General features: G+C 48.4%; 1 protein-coding gene across 7 annotated transcripts in view; it reads left to right on the top strand.

Moving 5' to 3' along the window:
• Window positions 1-18,024, top strand: part of RGS8 (regulator of G protein signaling 8) — a 135,847-nt gene extending 117,823 nt beyond the window's left edge. For 6 of the 7 annotated variants that reach the window (XM_082401389.1, XM_082401390.1, XM_082401391.1 and 3 more), the window contains 2 exons: window positions 11,371-11,537; window positions 12,757-18,024. In XM_082401389.1, the coding sequence (XP_082257515.1) occupies window positions 11,371-11,537; window positions 12,757-12,939 (350 nt within the window). In that variant the 3' untranslated portion in view covers window positions 12,940-18,024. Of the gene's footprint in view, window positions 1-11,370 lie in introns of all 7 variants that reach the window. The other variant, XM_082401388.1, reaches the window with a different exon arrangement.
• Window positions 18,025-19,515: the final 1,491 nt, after the last annotated feature.

Raw genomic sequence — 19,515 nt, forward strand, 5'->3', positions numbered from 1 at the left:
AGAGTCCACACGTGTAGCAGGCATGGTGGAGAGTGTACACAGTAAATAAACAAATATGGCAGGTGTGCTTTCTGGATAAAGTGATGATAAAAGTTAGAGATACTCGAACTAGAGATGGATAGAAAAGAAACTTCTCCTCCTCCTTGCCACCCTCTCTATATTGCTATAATTTTTATTTGCACCCAGGAACATGGATGCATTTAACCTTTATAGAAGGAGTGCCAAGAATATCTAAGGCAGCTATTAAAAACTTGTTGAAAAAGGTTTGAATGAAAGCGTTTGGACACGCATTGTCTTGCTTACCAGCTGTGACCTTTGGTAAATTATGTAAACTCTATAAACTTCACATTCCTCATCTGTAAAAGGGGAATGCTTAGACTTACCTTGTAGAGTTGTTGCGAGGATTAAATGTGACTGCGGTTGTGAAATGCTAAGCATGATGACTGGTACATGGTGGGGGGCTCCATGAAGGATAAATATTCTTATTATTTTTATTATAACCCAACATTAAATTCATGGAGAACACATGCATTTCGTGACTCCTATATGCTAGAGATGGTGTCAGCTTCTTGATCCCATAGGCAGCTTGAGGTTGAACTCTGGGGGTAGGGTGGGGTTCACGTCAGCACCACCAGTGGGCTTATTCCAATCTCATAATACCTCACCCCCTTTTGCCACATGAGGTTTTGGCATCCCTTCTTCATACTGTCCCAACTTCCCCTCAATGTATGTGAAAGCATCCGTCTGGGATGTAGTTTTTAAAAGCCCAGTAGGTGAATCTGGTATGTTTCCTCTTTGAGAGTCCCTGCGGTGTTGTTATGTCAAACCAACCAGAAAAACATTCCTAAACACTTAATTTTTGAAATCTTTTAGGCTGTGGACTGGTGTCCATGGGATTTGATAATACTTCTCTTGTTTTAAAGGAGTCATTTGTGAATGCTAAACTTTCACCCTATTTGGGGCACATCTCCTTTGTCACCCCTTTAATAAAAAAACCCCTTGCCAATTTCTTACAATAGTTGCAGATACAGGCTCTACCACGTTTTTTCTGTTACTTGACTCAGTTTCTGCTTGATAAAATAAGAAGGAACATTGGACTAGGAGTTGTAAGACCCAGGCTCTCCTTCCTCTTCTGTGACCACGTCCTAGGAATAAGAAGCAATGCAACCCCAGGGCCTCACCATTTCCTTGTGTTCCGTGTAGGGCTGGATCATAGGATGTCCCATGTCTTTTCTGACTCAAAGAATCTAGCAACCAAGTCCTACTACTATCATAATCTATCATCTTGCTATATATATACTAACAAAGTAGAGATCATTGAAGAAAATTACGCAAATCACAAGACTGAAGTACAATTAGCATACTAATTGCTTGCCAGTAAATGTCAGTAACTGGAAATAGTTTGTTCTGTAAATAATCTTCCTACCTAAATCTTCTTAGCCCCAGTTATTTGCTTTAAAACCTTCATTTTATAGATAACATAAAAGAAAGGCTTTGATCCTGGTGCTTTTCTCATCACAAATTTCAAATTAGTGAGCTTGGTTTTGAATCAAAGAGGTTTTGACTTCGTCATTAGTATATGTATCCTAGATTTTATGAATGTATTGTCCTCTCCTCTCTTTTGTCTGACCTTGGATCCATTAACCAGCTTATTTTTTCCCAATTGATCAGGGATGCAAGAGGACTCTGGTCTTTGGGACTATACTTTAGCAAACAGAAAGCTAAAAAAAAAAAAAAAAAAAAAAAATCATTCTTGTGATCTTTTTTTCCAAGCCTGGGAACTGAACTAGGCTCAAGCCCACCCCCAGTGCCAGCTAAATCAGGGCTCCTGGACCTTGAACTGTTACCTAAGCCACCCTCCCTGCTGCACCAGCTGCACTGCTCATTCATAGTGACCCAGTTTCTTTTCTTATGTAAGCACCCTGCATCAAAGAACTAGAGGGAAGATGCCGGCAGCAGGCAGCGTGTGTGCGGCCGCGGGAGTGTTCTTGGAGATGCCGTGCTTGCTCCGGAGGATGCCGAAATTCTGTCCAGTGTTCCAGGAACTGTGGACACCATCCTTTCCTTTCCTGCAACTCAACAGACACTAATCTCAAAAATGTCTGATGTTCTTAAGTGTCTTGACTTAGAAGGTCATGCAGAGAAAGCCAAAGTGAAATGAAAATGAAATGAAAAAAAAAAAAAAAAAAAAGGCAGATCCTCCTGTTTCTCTCTCATTCTCCTGAACGGTTTCTCACCCATCATCTTTAAGTTACCAGGGTCGTTTTTTGGTAGTAGGCATGTTACGTTCTGTCCAATGATTCCTTAAGCCAGCAAAGTACAGGAATAATGATCGCAAACACATGTGGAGCAATCACTGTGTTAGTGTCAGGCTCTGCATGCTGTTTACGTGTATTAACTCACCTCCTCCCCACGGCCCCATGGGGGAAGTACTGTTAGCATCTGCATTTCACAGAGGAGAGGACTGAGGCACAGAGAGGTTAAGCATCTTGCTCAAGGTCACACAGAGCCAGGACACAGCCCCAGGCAGAATAGCTTCAGGGGTCAGAGAGGAATCACTCTCCAGCAGCCTGGAATCTGTGGGGGTGGTGGAGGGGGGGACTCTACTTCTCTGAGTATTGGGGAGGGATCTGAGTCTGGGATACCCCAGGGGGGTGAGTGGGTAAGGGGGGGTGGATGGTGCATGGCAGGTGTGGGCAAAGGAAGCACAGCTAACATAGCAGCTCACTCTGAGAGATGCCAGTAGATGCTGATGAGCCTTTCAGAGATGAACCGGCATCCTGTATTTTAACCAACTGCAGTTTATGGACAAGCAGAAGGGAAGGAGAGGGTCCTGGTGGAGAGAAGGGGAAAAATGGAAGGAGGAGCGAAAAGGGACAGGGGACAGAAGAAAAGGGAGAAGAGCGGGGAAAGATGCTGAAGCGTTAGGGAGAGGACCAGACAAAAGGCTTGCTGGGAGGAGGCGGGAGGTGATAGAAGGGGGAGGAAAAGATGTAGATGGGAAGAAGGAATCCTGCTGCAGCCTCATACAGTTCCTTTGCTAGGTCACATGAGCAGGAAAGCTGGGCCAGGTTGGGGACAAGTGGTCTGTACACAGAGGCCCGCTGCGGCCATCTGCTCTCGGGCAGGGGAGGGGCTCCTGCAGCCATGGGGCGGTGGAGGGAGGCTTCCACCCCATCTCACTTCCATTGTTCAGGGATGAAGTTTCTCTTTGCACAGTGACCCTCCACCCTGCCTTGCTCAGAGCTGGCCCTGGGAGTACGAAAGGATGGGGAGAGGGGCTGAGAGGGGAGGGCAAGCAGAGGAGGAGGGGATCCCCACGGTCTGTGCAGGCCTCCATGAGGCTTTCAGTGTGTCTTTGCTGCAGTGCCGCTTCTCGGGTCCAGACCCTCCTAGGCCTTTCTCCCCTCCTTCCTCATCTCTCCTCAAGCTCTTCCCTTGAAATCCTGGTAAATTTCAAGTGCTACATTTTGCTTTGTTTGCCCTCCCACTCCCTCTGAAGCCTGCCCTGGAAATGCAGGCAAACACAGTTTGGATCAAGGCTGCCCGTGAACAGGATGCACCTTTACAAGGTCACTCAGCTGTGCTGTGTTAGAGTGTCCCCGGGCCAGGGTGGGGGAGTATGCCTGTCTGCTCTCTGAGGTGCCCCTGCATCTTGGGAGGGACACGTAGGGTGGGTATCAGAGCTGCGGGAAAGAAGAGAGTTTAGACCGATTCCAGGTTATGAGTGGTACCTGATGGCCTCCATTGTCGCCACAGAGGAGGTGATGGCAGGTGTTGTCCTGCCGGAGAATCTCCAGCTCTGTGAGCCAAATGGTGTGTTTGGCCTGCTGTGGCGTACTTGCAGCATACTGTCTGATTTGGGGTTATCGTCCATCCCTCCTTTAGAGGAAGTGATAACGTGGGGCCTGCCAGTGGTCACCAGAGGAGAGACAGGCAGAGTCACGTAGATGAGTGTGTAAATCCACCTCCCACCCCTTACTGTCTAAGGGACCACAGACGTTTCACTTAAACTCTCCAAGGTGAGAAAGCCTTGGGCTTTGAGATGTTAAGGTGTTTTTCCAAGGTCACACAGGATTCAAACGCAGGCTGTCTGACTCCAGAGCCTCTGCCTTGATAATAGGGTTGGTGTAAGGGTTACGTGAGTTGATATGTAGATTGGATACCATAGAACTTGGCCTGGGGTAAGTCCTTGATGTATAACGGCGATGAGGAGGAGGAGGAGGAGGATGGAAAACCATCGTCTGAGAGCTGTGTGTGACGCAGGCACATCAAAGTTGTGATGGGGGCACAGAGCAGAGCACTAACCCTACCTGGGAGAGTTCATGAGATCCACCACCCTCGCTTTCCAGACGAGGATGCTGAGACTCAGTGAGGTTGAATGTGCCAACTATGGGCAGCCTGCCTGTGATCAGAACTGGTGCTTCTGGCTGAGACACTGGTGCTCCCGCACCAGGAGGGATGGGCAAGGTCAGTAGGCTGCCTCAACGGAGCTGCCAGACAATTGCAATCTGAGTATGAGCTCACCACACATTTTACTCCAAATCCCCATCCCCACTGAGTCAGTCTGAGCTGCTGTAATTCAGTCGGATGCTACTGCCCATGCCCATTCTTATCTCTATGCTGTTCTACTCTCCGATACTCCTCTGCCTCCCTTGGTGACTTTTTTCATTTCCTCCCCACCTCATCTGTTGCCATCATTCCTGGAAATGTCGTCACTGTTGTGTTGTTGCTTGAGGCCTCCTTGTCTTGTGCTGTGCGATGGCTCTCCCTCCCCGGCTCTCCAGTCACCACTGGCGCAGGCGTCCCTCGGGCCCACCGTTGTGCAGAGCTGGAGAGTGGACCACTGTGTCACGTAAGAATGCTGGCTCTGCAGCTTGACATCCTTGCCACTTGCTAACTGCGTGACCGTTGGCAAGCTATTTAACTTCTCTAAGTTTCATTTTTCTCTACTGGGAAATGGTGAAACTATCAGGACCCATGCTGTGGATTTGCCACGAGGTTCACAATGCATTTGGTGCTGCGCCTGGCCCAAAGTGAGCGCTCAATACCTATTTGCAGTGGTTATTTTAAAAATGCCTTCTCTAACTTCAACTTTTCTTTACCTCCCGCTTAGCCTCTTTCTTTTTTAGTGTCCCAACTGCTGGTGCCTTCCTGCTCTCCAGGTTCCATTTGCCAGCCTGGAGCTGATGCTCCTGTCTTTTTTTTTTTTTTAATTTATTTATTTTTGGCTGTATTGGGTCTTCATTGCTGCTCATGGGCTGTCTCTAGTTGCGGCGAGCGGGAGCTGCTCTTCGTTGCACTGTGTGGGTTTCTCATTGCAGTGGCTTCTCTTGTTTTGGAGCACGGGCTCTAGGCGCGCGGGCTTCAGTAGTTGTGGCACGCAGGCTCAGTCATTGTGGCTCGCGGGCTCTAGAGCGCAGGCTCAATAGTTGTGGCACATGGGCTTAGTTGCTCTGCGGCATGTGGGATCTTCCTGGACCAGGGATCAAACCCGTGTCACCTGCATTGGCAGGCGGATTCTTAACCACTGTGCCAGCAGGGAAGTCCCTATGCTCCTGTCTTTGAATGACGGGGACACCCCAAAACTAAAAGGTCTTGCTCCTTTCCTGGTGCATCATAACCCTCTCCAGGAACTGAAATCTAGGTCTTCGTAATGGTTTGCCTGTTTCCTACCAGGGTCCTATTCTTTTTTCTAGAGTAGCTGTTCCCAGACTCTTTTCACTCTCATAGGTGTCCCCACCACAGTACATACTACATTTGTAATTATTCAATTAATTATTTTAAATGATTGCTTAATGTCTGTTACACTAGACTAGCTTGCAAGTTCTGTGAGGTGGTGACTTTATATGATTTGATTCTACCGTATCTCCAAAATCTGGCACGTGGAGGCAGACCACCTGCAGGGCCTTCATCCCAAATTCATAAAGAAGATCAAAGCTGTTCAACCGTGATGCATCTCAAATATGTCCCTTCCTGGACCATTTCTCTCTATCTCCATCTGCCCCCCTCTCTTTCTCTACTTTTGACTTTCAGGAAGTCAAGTTCATCCACTTCTTCTTGAACCCTTTCCTTCTCTAGAATCTGCCTTTACCAGATGCTGTTCTTTTGCCCCCCCTTTTTTTTTTAATTTTTTTAAAAAAATTAATTAATTAATTAATTTATTTTTATGGCTGTGTTGGGTCTTCGTTTCTGTGCGAGGGCTTTCTCTAGTTGCGGCAAGCGGGGGCCACTCTTCATCGCGGTGCGCGGGCCTCTCACTATCGTGGCCTCTCTTGTTGTGGAGCACAGGCTCCAGACGCGCAGGCTCAGTAGTTGTGGCTCACGGGCCCAGCCACTCCGTGGCATGTGGGATCTTCCCGGACCGGGGCACGAACCCGTGTCCCCTGCATTGGCAGGCGGATTCCTAACCACTGCGCCACCAGGGAAGCCCTCTTTTGCCCCTTTAATTGCTCTCTTCCCTTGCTCTTTCCCTTCTGCTTGCAAACACACCTGGAAAGATCTTGCTTCAGAGTCATATGGACGGTAGGGAAACTTGGCTGTTCCTGCCAGCTGTGGGCTGGAAAATTTATCTGACTTCGTAAGTTTTAGTTTCTTCCTGTGGAAAATGAGAGCGGATCATCTGTGCTATCTATGGACCGGCACTGCTGTGAAAATAAATTTAGCTGCTGTTTGTAAAATCTCCAGCAAAAAGCATGGCGTATAGTAAATAAATAAAACTCCCTGCCCCAGATCCTAAAGAAAGAAATAAAAACTGTACCATTTCCATTTCCTACCACTTTCTCCAGCTAATATCAGATGGGAACTCCTTCAACATCCTGCACCCAAACTAGAAACTTTCCCGCATCCACGTGCAGCCTTTCCTCTTCTTCTCCGTCACAGCGCTGTTCTCAGGCCTATTTCTCCTACCTTCCTGGAGGCAACATTTTATCAATGAAACTTTCTTTTCGTTAACTTCAACTCCTCCTGCTCAACAAGTCTTTCCTGGCCAGATCAACGTTTAATCATACCCAAGGCTATCTTACAAAAACCCCACGACACACAGACACACACAGACACACAGACACACAGACACACACACACCCCAGACCTCTTTCCTGACTTCTTGTTTCCCTCCAGCTGTGCTGTCTGATCTCTCTACTCCCCTTCTTGCAAGAGGCATCTGAATTCATTGTTTCAACTTCCTCCCCCCTCATTCCCCACTATGCTTACCACAATATGACTAGGGCTCTCATCACACCACGAAGACTGTTCTTGCCAGTGGTTCCGGAATCTTGTCGCCGAGTCTAAAGACCACCGCTTCTCAGACCGTATCTAGCTTGACCTCTGGGTAGCGCTGGACACAGTGGCCACTTCCTACCTGAAATGTTCCCTTCCCTGGCCTTTTGGAATGCTGTGTTATCCTTCTGTCTCTGGCTCTTTCACAGGCCTCTTGGTGTATGTCTATCCTACAGGTAGGCTCAATAATTTTAGCATTATTATTATTATTATTATTAAACACTAGTCTTACTAAACTATTTCTGGTTACTCAAATAAACCTTTCTTAATTGTAGGCCTCCGTGCCTGTGGTTCCCCCTTTCTGCAAGTCTCTTCTTCCTCTTTCCCTTCCTTTTTCACTTAGCTTCCTTCTCCTCAGCTTCACATCTCAGCCTAGAAGCTTCTTCCTCCTATAAGACTTCCCTCTCCCCCTCAGCTCGGGCTCGGGCGCCCCCCCTGGGTACTTTCACAGCCACCTACGCTTTCCCTAGCATATCACTTATCATCTATACCATAATTACCGTAATTATGTTATCTTGGCTCAAATTGCTCTGTTACTGAAAGTTCTGTGAGCACTTGGTTGTGCCTGTGCTTTGTGCCCAGGTTCCTAGCAGAATGCCTGGGTCACATAATGGGTGAAAGAATGAATGAATGAATGAGTGGGGATGGCCTTACTGCTGTGTTGGATTGGTAGTTAGGCTATCTTACTTTTTTTCTTTTTTTAATTTATTTATTTATTTATTTATTTATGGCTGTGTTGGATCTTCGTTTCTGTGCGAGGGCTTTCTCTAGCTGCGGCAAGCGGGGGCCACTCTTCATCGCGATGCGCGGGCCTCTCACTATCGCGGCCTCTCTTGTTGCGGAGCACAGGCTCCAGACGCGCAGGCTCAGTAGTTGTGGCTCACGGGCCTAGTTGCTCCGCGGCATGTGGGATCTTCCCAGACCAGGGCTTGAACCCGTGTCCGCTGCATTGGCAGGCAGATTCTCAACCACTGCGCCACCAGGGAAGCCCCTATCTTACGTTTTTAAATGCTGCATATTATTCCTTGTGTGAACTCAGCCAATCCACTTCTCTAAGCATGTTTCCTCATCTATAAAGTGGGAAGAAGTAAAGCAATGTTCCTGAGGGTACTCTGCAGGTGTTATCTCCTTTAATCCACACAAAGACCCAGCAAAGCTGAGATCTGATGCAAGGAGATAATGTCTGTACCTTGGGTAGGGTGAGGCCACACAGTTTCCCTAGCAGGGCGATCCTCGCTAATAACATCGAGGAAGGCAGAGAGGTAATTTTCTTGATCTCAGCTTGCTCACAAGCACCCATTTTTGCTTGATGGAAAGCAGAACAAAATCTAACACAAACAACAAACAAAGTTTTCAGTTCAAAGAATTTAGTCTCGTCTGGTTTAAAAACAACAGGCTCTTCAGAGGCACTCTTCTGAGTCACTTTACATTTGCCCCTTTAGATAAACGCATAGCGTTTTAGGGTTCCCCCAGCCCCGCACCTTTTCCTTCCCACACCCTGACCACAGCGGGAAGGCAGCAGGGGAGGGCCTCTGGCCTGTGTCCTCCCTGTGTCATGGATCGCGTCCCTGGCTCTTGTCACGTGTGGACTGGTCATTGCTCCGAGGACACGTCGCGGAAGCAGCCCCGCCCACGCCCCTTGGCTCTCACTGGCACTGAGTCTCAGAGGCTTCCGCAGCTGCAGGTGGTTTTCCCTCCCACCTCTGCCTGTAGCCTCTGACAGGCATGCTAGCTCTCAAACCCCTGTTCTTTTAGAGCCTGAGGAAACTTCTAGAGCTCCTCTATGAGAACTTGGAGGAGACAAGACATGGCAACAAGAGCACCCACAAGGGATTTTATGGACAGGGATTTTATGATCTGTTCTCTGATGTATCCCAAGATTTTGAACAGTACTTTGTTCATGAGTAGTTTTTTTTTTTTAAATTGTTGAATTGAATGAATGCTTTTCAGAACATCTCTCTGCCTAATTAGTGCCACGCCACTGCTTCACACTCACTTTGATTCTGAATTTATCTCGGATTTCTATGTCCTCCTCTCAGGGTTTTGAACCCAGTGCAGGAATGAGGGCCAGTGGGGCACTGAGCAGACCCTTCGTATGAGTCTAAACTGTGTTACTCTCCTCCTGCCTGGCACAGGGACAGTTTTATTTCCATCCTGCCTGATGGGAAACAACCTTATATCATATTCTGCTTTCTCCAGACTCCTTGTCTTACTGTTAAGGTGACCATGTGTCCTGGTTTTTGCCTATGGTGGTCATGGTTTATGTCTGTTGTCCCTGTGTAATTAACAGAAGTGGCCCCCTTGACTCCCAGAAATGTCCTGGCTGGGGTGATAAATTTCACGGCCACCCCTACTTTTGTTAAACACTTTAAGCTCAGGCCTCCAAACTTAGATTTCTTTGTGATTTAAGGTTTAGCTTTGGGATTTCCATCAACACCCTTTTCTCTCCCAAGTTCCTGGCTCTTACAATTAAAAGTCTTGACTTTTATAACTATGGTTCTAGGGTGAGCATTAAGATGTCTATTTTGAAAGATAAACAATGACTTTTTAATTAGGAGAAATAAAAATGTTTCAGAAAAGTAAAAACAAACAGTTAAATATGTCAACCACATGGCGCCATCAATCCACGGAATGATGGTGGACAGTGCCCGGGCCTAGCGCCTATGGATGGACCTTCGATGCTCAGGGGAGTCCGTCACCCAGAATTAAGAACTGTTAACATATTGTCCTTCTAGTAAATTTTAGAAAAGAAATAAAACATTATAGCCAGAGTCTTTTTGTTTAATTAATTAATTTTATTTATTTATTATTTTTGGCTGCGTTGGGTCTTCGTTGCAGCGCATGGGCTTCTCATTGTCGTGGCTTCTCTTGTTGCGGAGCACGGGCTCTAGGTGCGCGGGCTTCAGTAGTTGTGGCATGTGGGCTCAGTAGTTGTGGCTCGTGGGCTCTAGAGCGCAGGCTGAGTAGTTATGGCGCACCGGCTTAGTTGTTCCGCGGGATGTGGGATCTTCCCGGACCAGGGCTCGAACGCGTGTCCCCTGCACTGGCAGGTGGATTTTAAACTACTGCACCACCAGGGAAGCCCCCAGCCAGAGTCATTTTTAACCAATGCAGTCACTCCTTTATTTTAGGCTGTATCTGTCCTTCCTCTGAGGACAGTTGGTAGAAAGCTATAGCTCTTATTTGATTTGAGGAGCATGCGTTAAGGGTTAAGATAATTTATCAAAACTATTTTAAAATAAAAACATCAGCTGAATGCATAGGCTATCAATGAATGTTGTTTCCCTTTCCAAATCTATGTGATAACCCTGCTCATCTTACTCTGATTGGAAGCTCTGTTTGGCCATACGCATGACATTGATTAAGAAAAATGCAAGGATTTGTTAATCATTAAATCATTTACTAGAAAAATTATAATTAATCTTAATTAAAATGTATAATTTGATAGGCAAGATCTTTTAAAATAAAGCATCCATGGAATTAATCGTTAAATATGGGGCCTCAAAAGTTTTTTAAAAGAGGCTGAGAACCCCTTCCATATAACGGAATGGTTTTACAGATTGCATTTCAGTGGGTGTTTACTTTCAGACATTTTTCTGATAATAGTGAAGGATTTGCCCTGAGGCATTCACTGCCCCCCACCCCCCATCAGTTTGTCTTGTGACAGATTGTTTTTTCAGGTTGGTTGACTTGGATTGGTGCAGGGAATGGATTACGTATATTACTTTGGCCTCGTTAGAAGCACAGGCTGACCAGTACACCCAGGGGGCAGCCAACTCTGCATTAGGGGACAGGCAGTCACCACCGAGGGCTGATTAGAAGTGACCAGGCCTTCCCATAGTCATTATTCCTATGGCTTCCTAAACATTTCTCCAGAATATCACTATGATCCTTGAATGAGAAGCATGGCTTGCCTCTGACGGTACCTGTGTGTTTAAGAGACTGGAGTCTTCAAGAGGATGTGGAGGAGAGCAGTGAGGGCTGGACAATCAGGGCCGCTCTTGTGTTATGACTACCTTTCTTTCTTCTACAGTTCTTGGACTTAAGCCTCTTCCTATTTCTCTTCCTTTCCACTTCCCTCCACGTCCACAGATGGGGTGGCTGCGTTCCGCGCCTTCCTGAAGACGGAGTTCAGTGAAGAGAACCTGGAGTTCTGGTTGGCCTGTGAGGAGTTCAAGAAGACCAGGTCAACTGCAAAACTGGTCTCCAAGGCCCATAGGATCTTTGAGGAGTTTGTGGATGTGCAGGCTCCGCGGGAGGTGTGTTGGCGGTGGGGTCTTGTCAGACCTCCATCCATTGCTCTCCTTGCTGGGGTTTGAGCCAGGTTTGATGGGGACTTTGTTCTGAAATGAACCTCACTGCTCTGACGGCTCTTGATACAAAAGGGATCACTTTTAAGGTGCAGAGCCCAGGGATTCTATAAAAAGGAGCTCAACTGGGAGTATTTTAGCTGTCTGTCAGTTAAACATGTGCCAGCAGGAACTGTGTTTCTATAGGGATTCTGCAAGATAGATGCCGGTAAATCCATGTTAGTTTTCCTAGTGGAAGGCAGCATGACTTGATGGAATGAGCATGTATTTTGGAATCGTGTTCCAATATCAGCTCCAGTACTTACTCGTTGTGTGATCTTGGTCAAGTTACCTGGTCTCTCTGAATCACATTTTCCCCAATGTAAAAGGCTATAATATCACCTTTCAAGACCACTCTGAGTATTAGGAGTCAAACACCTATTCAATATTTGTCACTGCTTATTAATGAGTAATTATAGTCATTTATATTATTTTATGATCATTTATTATAATTACTTATAATAATAATACGAATTTCTATGTACTGCTATTCTGAGTTATAAAACAGAGTTTTACCTGGGAGAGTTTTATAGGAGACAAATATTTGTTGTCTATGAGTTTAGGTGCATTCTATACCTAAAACTCTTCAATTATGCTTTGACTTGGGATGCAGGAGGTCTTTGGCCAGGGGCCAGAATGCTGCAGGCTCCTTATAAATGCCGGTTGGAACAGAGATGTACATTCTAAACATAGTCTTTCTCCCTGGGATATTTGTTTCCTTAGCAGCTGAGAAAGGACAAAAGGGCAAGCTTACTTTAGGGAACCCACATTAATGCTTGTCTCTGGTTTAACTCTGCCTGACATTGCAAAGACCCATGGATTAAGAGTTGAGTAATTTGGGGTTTTGCCTTGGCTGTTACTAACTTTCCATAGTAAGTTAGACCAGCTTTTTTAGTATCCCTTTTCTTCAGTATCTTTATCTGTAAATTGGGATGAAGAATATCTGGTCTTCAGACCTCACAGGATTCTTCCTGGCATCAAAAGGGATGACCTTCAGGAAAGCAGTTTGAAAAGCATGAATAACCTTACATATTTAAGATGCTGTCATTAATAATTATTATATAGGACCAGCTGCCAGGTACCTTGGCCCTTGAGGGCCTGTGACCATGCTCTCTGTTTGTGTCTCCAGGTAAACATAGACTTCCAGACCCGAGAAGCCACGAGGAAGAACATGCAAGAACCCTCCCTGACTTGCTTTGACCAAGCCCAGGGAAAAGTACACAGTCTCATGGAGAAAGACTCTTACCCCCGGTTCCTGAGGTCCAAAATGTACTTAGATTTGCTGTCCCAAAGCCAGAGGCGGCTCAGTTAGACCTCAGATGGGAACTCCTGGAGATCACCGGCTTTCCCCTCCCCTTGCTGCCAAGACCATATTCTAATGTGAAATGTCATAGGTGTTCAAAAGCAGTGGCATTTAGGTTGGGAGCCCGGGAGTGAGGAAGGGATGAAGGGCCATTCCAAAGTATGATCCAGCCACCAGAGCTCGGACTCTATTCCATTAACCCATGTTTGTGTTTTGGTTAGTGGTAGTACCTTGTCGTTGTCACCCTTCTCTGGGTGGGCAACTTGCCCTCCATAATGCCTTGGGTCATCTCCACTAAGAAGGCAGATATGCCATGCTGGGCTAATCTGTAAATAATGCAAATGCAATTTCCACCACTTCCACACCCTCCTCAGTTAGGATTCCTGACTCTCTAACTTGTCCTATACTCCTGTGAGGAAGAGCTAGAAGACTCTGGCTTATGTTTGTGATTTGCTGTTACAATGTAATAGCCGGTCCCGCGTGCTGGGACCTCACGGTTTAGGAGAGAGGTCTCGGTGGAATCCCAGGTTTCTAGCGCCGTCACCGATAGGTGGCCTCTGAGAGAAGGGGCACACTCCATGGAGTTGGCTGTTTCTTCCATTTGCATAAGACCAGTGTCACTGACCATCTCAGCCTAGGAAATTCACAAGACTCCCATACCCTTGCAATTCCAGAAAGGGTCTTGGGAGATGCCCTTCACCACTTCTGATGTGGAACTGCTGTTGAGAAAAAGACAGCTTGCAAATCTTCCTCAGTTCTACCAAGAAGTTTTCCAGAAGTTGAATGAGCAGGGAATGTAGCACCAGTCGATTTTTGTGCAGTGGGCCACCATATAACCTCTCTGTTGCTTAATGTATTGTCTGCCCTCACCTCCCTGTGGTATCACACATCACTGATCTCTTAGACTGATGGATGGCTTGGTAAAGGGAGGTGAATTCCCCTAGCATGGACAGCTCTCACAGTGCCTGATACTTCCCCTGTCTCTCCCTCTTCCCCCCTCCATGCAGGTCATATAATTCCGATGGGGGAGAATGGGAACTTAGGCTGTAATTCTCTTTCCAGCTTGCTTCCTGGGAGCATGCTTTTTTAGAAAGGTTCCTCTCGTGAGGGCCATCTTGGCTGATCAGCAGCTTTCTTCTTGACTTTTTGGGATTGAACGTGGAACAGGAGGCGCGGCTAAGAAGATCACTGTGAACATCTGGTTGTAGAGAACCTTCCTAAGATGTCTTCATGGTATCCCCATGCTGCTCTTGGAAATACATCAGGAAACCTTTCCCTGGAGGATGAGCAAGACACAGGAAACTTCCTCCAGCTGCCCGGGAAAAAGCTGACTTTGGCCCAAGACTGCAGTGGTGAGGAGGTGAATCCTCAGCAGAGAGACCAGAAAGTGGAAGAGGAGCCTGGGAGAGGCTGGTCTCTGGGTAGACTGAATCACAGAAAACGTGCTGGAGGTACTATTGGGCTAACGCACAGCCGATGGATTTGGATTCACTGCAGATCTCCAAAACTTTCAGCTTGACTAAGTGAAACAGCACATGATGAGGTGTAAGCTCTGGAATGCAGGTGATTGAAAACTGGGCTGAAGCAGCCTCCTCACGTAGCGGGGGATGAGCCTTTTTAGATGTGCAGGTATTCCAGTGCTTGCGTTCCTGTGCAGTAACTTTATGGATCTCTTCCTTCCTTGGCTGCAGCTAGACAAGGCCAAGAAGGCTCTTGAGTCGCACAGACTGTTAGGGTCCGCTGCCCTGCCATGTATCTGTGAGTATCTGTGAGTATCTGTGAGTGAGGGTTGACGTGTCTGTACGAACCATCGAGGAGAGAGAGAATGCAGGCCTCCTGAAGAGACCTGTGGAATTTCACGTTCAAGAACTCTGCAGCCTCATGTGGGTGTTCCTAGTTAGATCAAGTAGTATTCCCCCACCCCCACTGTTGAAAAACCATCCTTGGTTTAAGCTGCTAGAATTACTTTAATGATCAAATTCTGGAACAGGGTATTTTCAATGTTGTTTACATACGAAATGTATGTCTGCCGCCAACTCTACTGTCGACTAGGAGGTGCCTATAAATGGGAACAGCACAGAGTTATGGAGACCTGAAACGTCCTAAGAGGGGCCTTTTTACCACTTCCACTGTCCCCAGAAGAAAAGTCTGAACAAGAGCGTTTTGCGGTCGCCTTATCTGGGGCCTAGAGTTCTTGCCAACTATTGGTGGAACGAAGGCTGCAGATGGTGGTGTCATGGCGCCTGGTGACTTCCTCCCACGATGGGGAGGTGTGAAGGACCCAATTTGGGTATCCCGAAATTTGCCGCTAAGTGAGGGTCTGTGGGTGTATGTTCGTGTGTAGAGGAACGTGATAGTTATGTTTATGGTACTCCCGTGGAGTGTGTGTGTGTGTGTGTGTGTGAGAGAGAGAGAGAGAATTATGAACACTAGACTAGTACACCACAGAGATGGTCTTCCCATGGGTGGAGCTTTCCTCACACCCTTTATGTCCTGCTTCCGCCAGAAGGCACAGAGCTCTCCGCTCCAGTGCTACTTTCAGGCACTTTGGTCATGCCAACCGAGATTTTGGTCTGTGACGAAACAAACAGATATGTTTACAACATCTAGAGCAATAGCCAAGCATACCTCATCCCTGACCTTCCACATCGCCCTGGCCCGCCCTCTCCCTCACCCTCTCCACAAGGCGTCCTCTGCCCCGTTTGGTGGGCACCCACAGCGGCCGCTTCTCCACGTCTTCCTTGGCTTCTCACACCGGGCTCGTGCTGTGGACTGCCTTCCGGGCACAAGGCTTGCTCTGTGCTTGGGACCTTTAAAGGCTCAAGGCGAGCCATGCGGTAGGCCGGGCAGAGCTGTGACTTTTAGGATTGCTCTCCATCCCTGAGTGGCCTTTCAGCCCCACGTGAGTATTAACCCGTTTGGGGGCTGGTGTGAGATTTCCTGTTGCCCTCGGCAAACCAAATAGAACACAATCGGCAACAACCCTTCATAGCCCTGGGCACTTCTGGGGTGAGGAGTGTTCCCTGAGCAGCGTTTATTCTGAAAGTTGAGGATGTGCAGGGATCACCCGGAAAGCCTGTTATAAGTGCTAATTCCCAGGTTCCACACTCAGAGATGCTGATCTAATAGATCTGGGGTGGGATCCAGGAGTCTGCATTTTTAATAAGCTCCCAGGTGTGTAGTGGCCTGTGGACCATACTTTGAAAAAAGATGGTCTAAGACAGTGGTCTAAGACAGAGGCTCTCACCCTTGGCTGTTCAATGGAATCACCTGGGGAGTTAAAAAAACCCGAATGTCTAGGTCCCACCCCAGAACAGCTTGGGGTTGGAACTCAAGGCATCAGTAGTTTTTAAGCTACTCCACAGGTGGCTGGGTCCAATGTATAGCTGAGGCTGGGATGCTGGGCCTGAGGAGTGGGTGGGTCCAACGTATAGATGAGGCTGGGATGCTGGGCCTGAGGAGTGGGTGGGTCCAACGTATAGATGAGGCTGGGATGCTGGGCCTGAGGAGTGGGTGGGTCCAATGTATAGATGAGGCTGGGATGCTGGGCCTGAGGGGTGAGGAGGAACACAGCTAAGGGTAACACACAGCTGTGTGAGCCGAGAGGGCTGGCGCACACCCAGACACAAACAAGCACAATAACCAGGAACCTGCCAGCCCTGAATTTGACTCTTAGGGTGGTTGCCTCTATGCCCTCTCTGACCTTTGAGATAAAAATGTTTCTGCCCCAGCTGAATGCGTTGTCAGGCAGTGGGTATGCCAACAGCGGGGGCTGAAAGGGTCCTTGGGGTTTTCCTTGCCTGCCAGGTCTCGTTCACAGGGCTTCCTCCAATCTCTCCTCCTAGGCTGCTTCGCTGTTTGTTTTCATGTGCTCTTGTGCTTGGTCATTTCGTGTTAGGCCGTGCCTCTGTACCCAAGGCCACGCGACATGGTAGTTGGACTCAGGTAGTGGGTGAGAGGTGTGTAGTAGTGATAATAGTGGTAGCACAACAGCTTCAAATTTCTCAAGGGAGGGTGTTTTACCCTCAGAATAGCAAGCTCTTTGAGGCTTTCTTTTCCAAGGCCACCACGGGGTTTTGGTTGCTGCTCTAAGCCCTCACCATTCCCTTTGGTCTTAGGCCGGATGGGCAGCTAGAAGGTTCCTAGTTGATTTTACCCTCTGGTGCTCTCCGCAGAACTTGCTGCTCTGGATGAACCAAAGCTGTGAAATGGCTCTCTGCTCAGGCTGCAGGCCCAGCCTCTGGGTGCAGGCCCTGGGCGCCTGTCCTCAGCAGGGCCGGGTGTCTGGGTGCTCCAGGCCCTGGACTGTGAGGGAAAGGCATGAACTCACGGTGCGGAGAGCCGGGCTGAGAATGGGGAAGACTGAAGAGGAAGGAGCAGGGGGGAAAGACAAGCAGCTCACGTGGCATCTGCTTCTCCATAAACCAGCAGGGAGAGGTGATGAGTGGTGAGTTCAGAGGCAGGATCGTCTCCCGTCAACAAGAGCACCCAGAGCTCTCCTGACCGTGTCAGTGCCCACTTCCAAGCAAGGCAGAGGAATTATCATTTTCCATCCGAGGCTGTCCTTCAGTCTGCCAAGTGTCAGCCCTCTTCAAATCTGCATCCTCCGTTTTAGAAGCAAAGGAGGTGGCAAAGTCACCCCTGGCATGGGGAGCCTGTGCCACTTGGCATGAGACTGTGAAGGAAGAAGCCAAGAGCAGAGATGTCTTCCTGTCCCTGTGACCTCTCAGGATTCACAAGATGCTGTGCACCAAGATGAGAGATGGCAGGATGGGGCCACTGGCCTTCCCTGGTGTGGGGTCCTGGTCTTCTCAATAAACCGTTCTCTTCTTGATTCTTCCTCCCTTCTGCCATTCTGCTCCCTCCCCTCTGCCAGGTACGGAGAAGGTGGCTGGGCTGGTGTGCCCGCCAGGCGTGGTGACATTCGCCGAGTCACATGGCGGCACAGATCTGTAGCAGCTCGTCTGCTGTAGAAACCGCTTGGCTGATGGTGTCCTCATTGAGTTGTTTCATTACCATGCAAAGTGGAATAATGTCACTCACCTCTACTATAAACAAGGCTGTGAGGACATAATAAACAGAACCTGAACACGCTGCATTTTGCTCTCTGCCCACATTTCTGGCCAGCTGACTCTTTATGAGGAAACACTTCCCATAACACGTGGACTCCCCGGGAGGGGGCACGCGGCCTCTCCCTTGCAGAGGATGGCACGGAGCTGGCCATCAGGAAAAGCAGCAGTGTGGGTGGAAACGGGATGGGAATGACTTGGGATGAGTTTCGGGGTGGAGAGTGACTTTGGGATGTGAGAGTGGCTTTGAAACTGTAAAGTGCTATACAAACACGAGGTGGTATTTTTATTAGTGCCACCTACTGCGTGAAAACGCAGGGAGAGAAAAGGCTGAGGGATGGTTTATATATTTGTTCAGCTGGAGCAGTCTGAAAATGGAGTGGGTTGATCTTGCTTATGCCCGTACCTCCCTTTGTACAATCAGCATGCCCCTGAAAGGCCTGCGTGAGTCATCGAATCTTCCAGAGTCTCTGGTGATGGGCCCCATGGAGGGGACCGCAGGAGAATGAGCTGGAGAGCCTGCTCACAAAAGCTCATTTTTCAGTTGTGGTGATGAGACAGGGATATACAAAATATTATTCATCCAAAATAATTAAAATGTACCAGAGAAGGTCTATCTTTTAAAGGAAAGCTGATGTTTCTTCAAAGGTGAATGCTTTGGGTTAAATGAAGAAGGCTTTGCCATGCAGATGAACCCCCCTCCCCAGTCCCAGTTTTGTGGACTGGTCATGAGAGTCGGCAGGAGGCTGCTGCAGACAGGAGGCCTGCCCCTGGGGAGGGGATGGCATTGGCTCCTCTCTTCCCAGCTTTGCCCTTCTACTCCTTCCTACCCCATTTGCCACCTGGACTTTCGGACCCCGCCCCCAGGCCTGAGAAGAGCAGGGTGGGAGGTGAGGTGAGGGAGCAAGGGGCTCAGCCCTTGGGCTCATGCCTCCTGGGACAGGCCTCTGGCTCTCTGAACCTGGGAGGACTCTGGTGGGTCGTTCCCGGGCTCATGGGAGACCCTGTCTCTGGGGGATTCCTTCCTCCCTCCAGCTCTCTCAACCGGGATGAATGCTTTCCACCCCTGGCTGGTGGCTTGCTTCTTCCTGGGAGGTGCCCCGGCGTCTCTCTGCTGCAGTCTGTTTGTCCCTCCAGGACGCCCTCTTGGACAGCTGCTTGGATGACCCTTTGCTAGTCTCTTTCTCTCAGAGACCCATGACTGGCCCACTGGAAGCGCTGGGGCCTCATTTGGCCCTAGAATTACCAGGCAGCAGCTGCTCTGCCTTTGCTCTGCAACCAGAGCCTACAGCCAGCCCACTGCTCATCTTTTCAGTTTTCCAGGCTGGAGTCAGATCCCCAAGCATCAGGAGGCACATGTCAGGCTCTCCAAGGGACCTACCGCCCCTGCTCTCCCTGGGGGCAAAGTGAGAGGCAGGCATTCAGCCCCATGTGCGTGGGGTGGGACTCACAGTCCTCCAACAGCTCTCTCCAAAAACTTTCACGAATTCTCTAGGCCTGACCTTTTTCCCTTGGA

The sequence above is a fragment of the Balaenoptera borealis genome (assembly GCF_965194805.1).
Source record: "Balaenoptera borealis genome assembly, chromosome: 1".
NCBI lineage: Eukaryota > Metazoa > Chordata > Mammalia > Artiodactyla > Balaenopteridae > Balaenoptera > Balaenoptera borealis.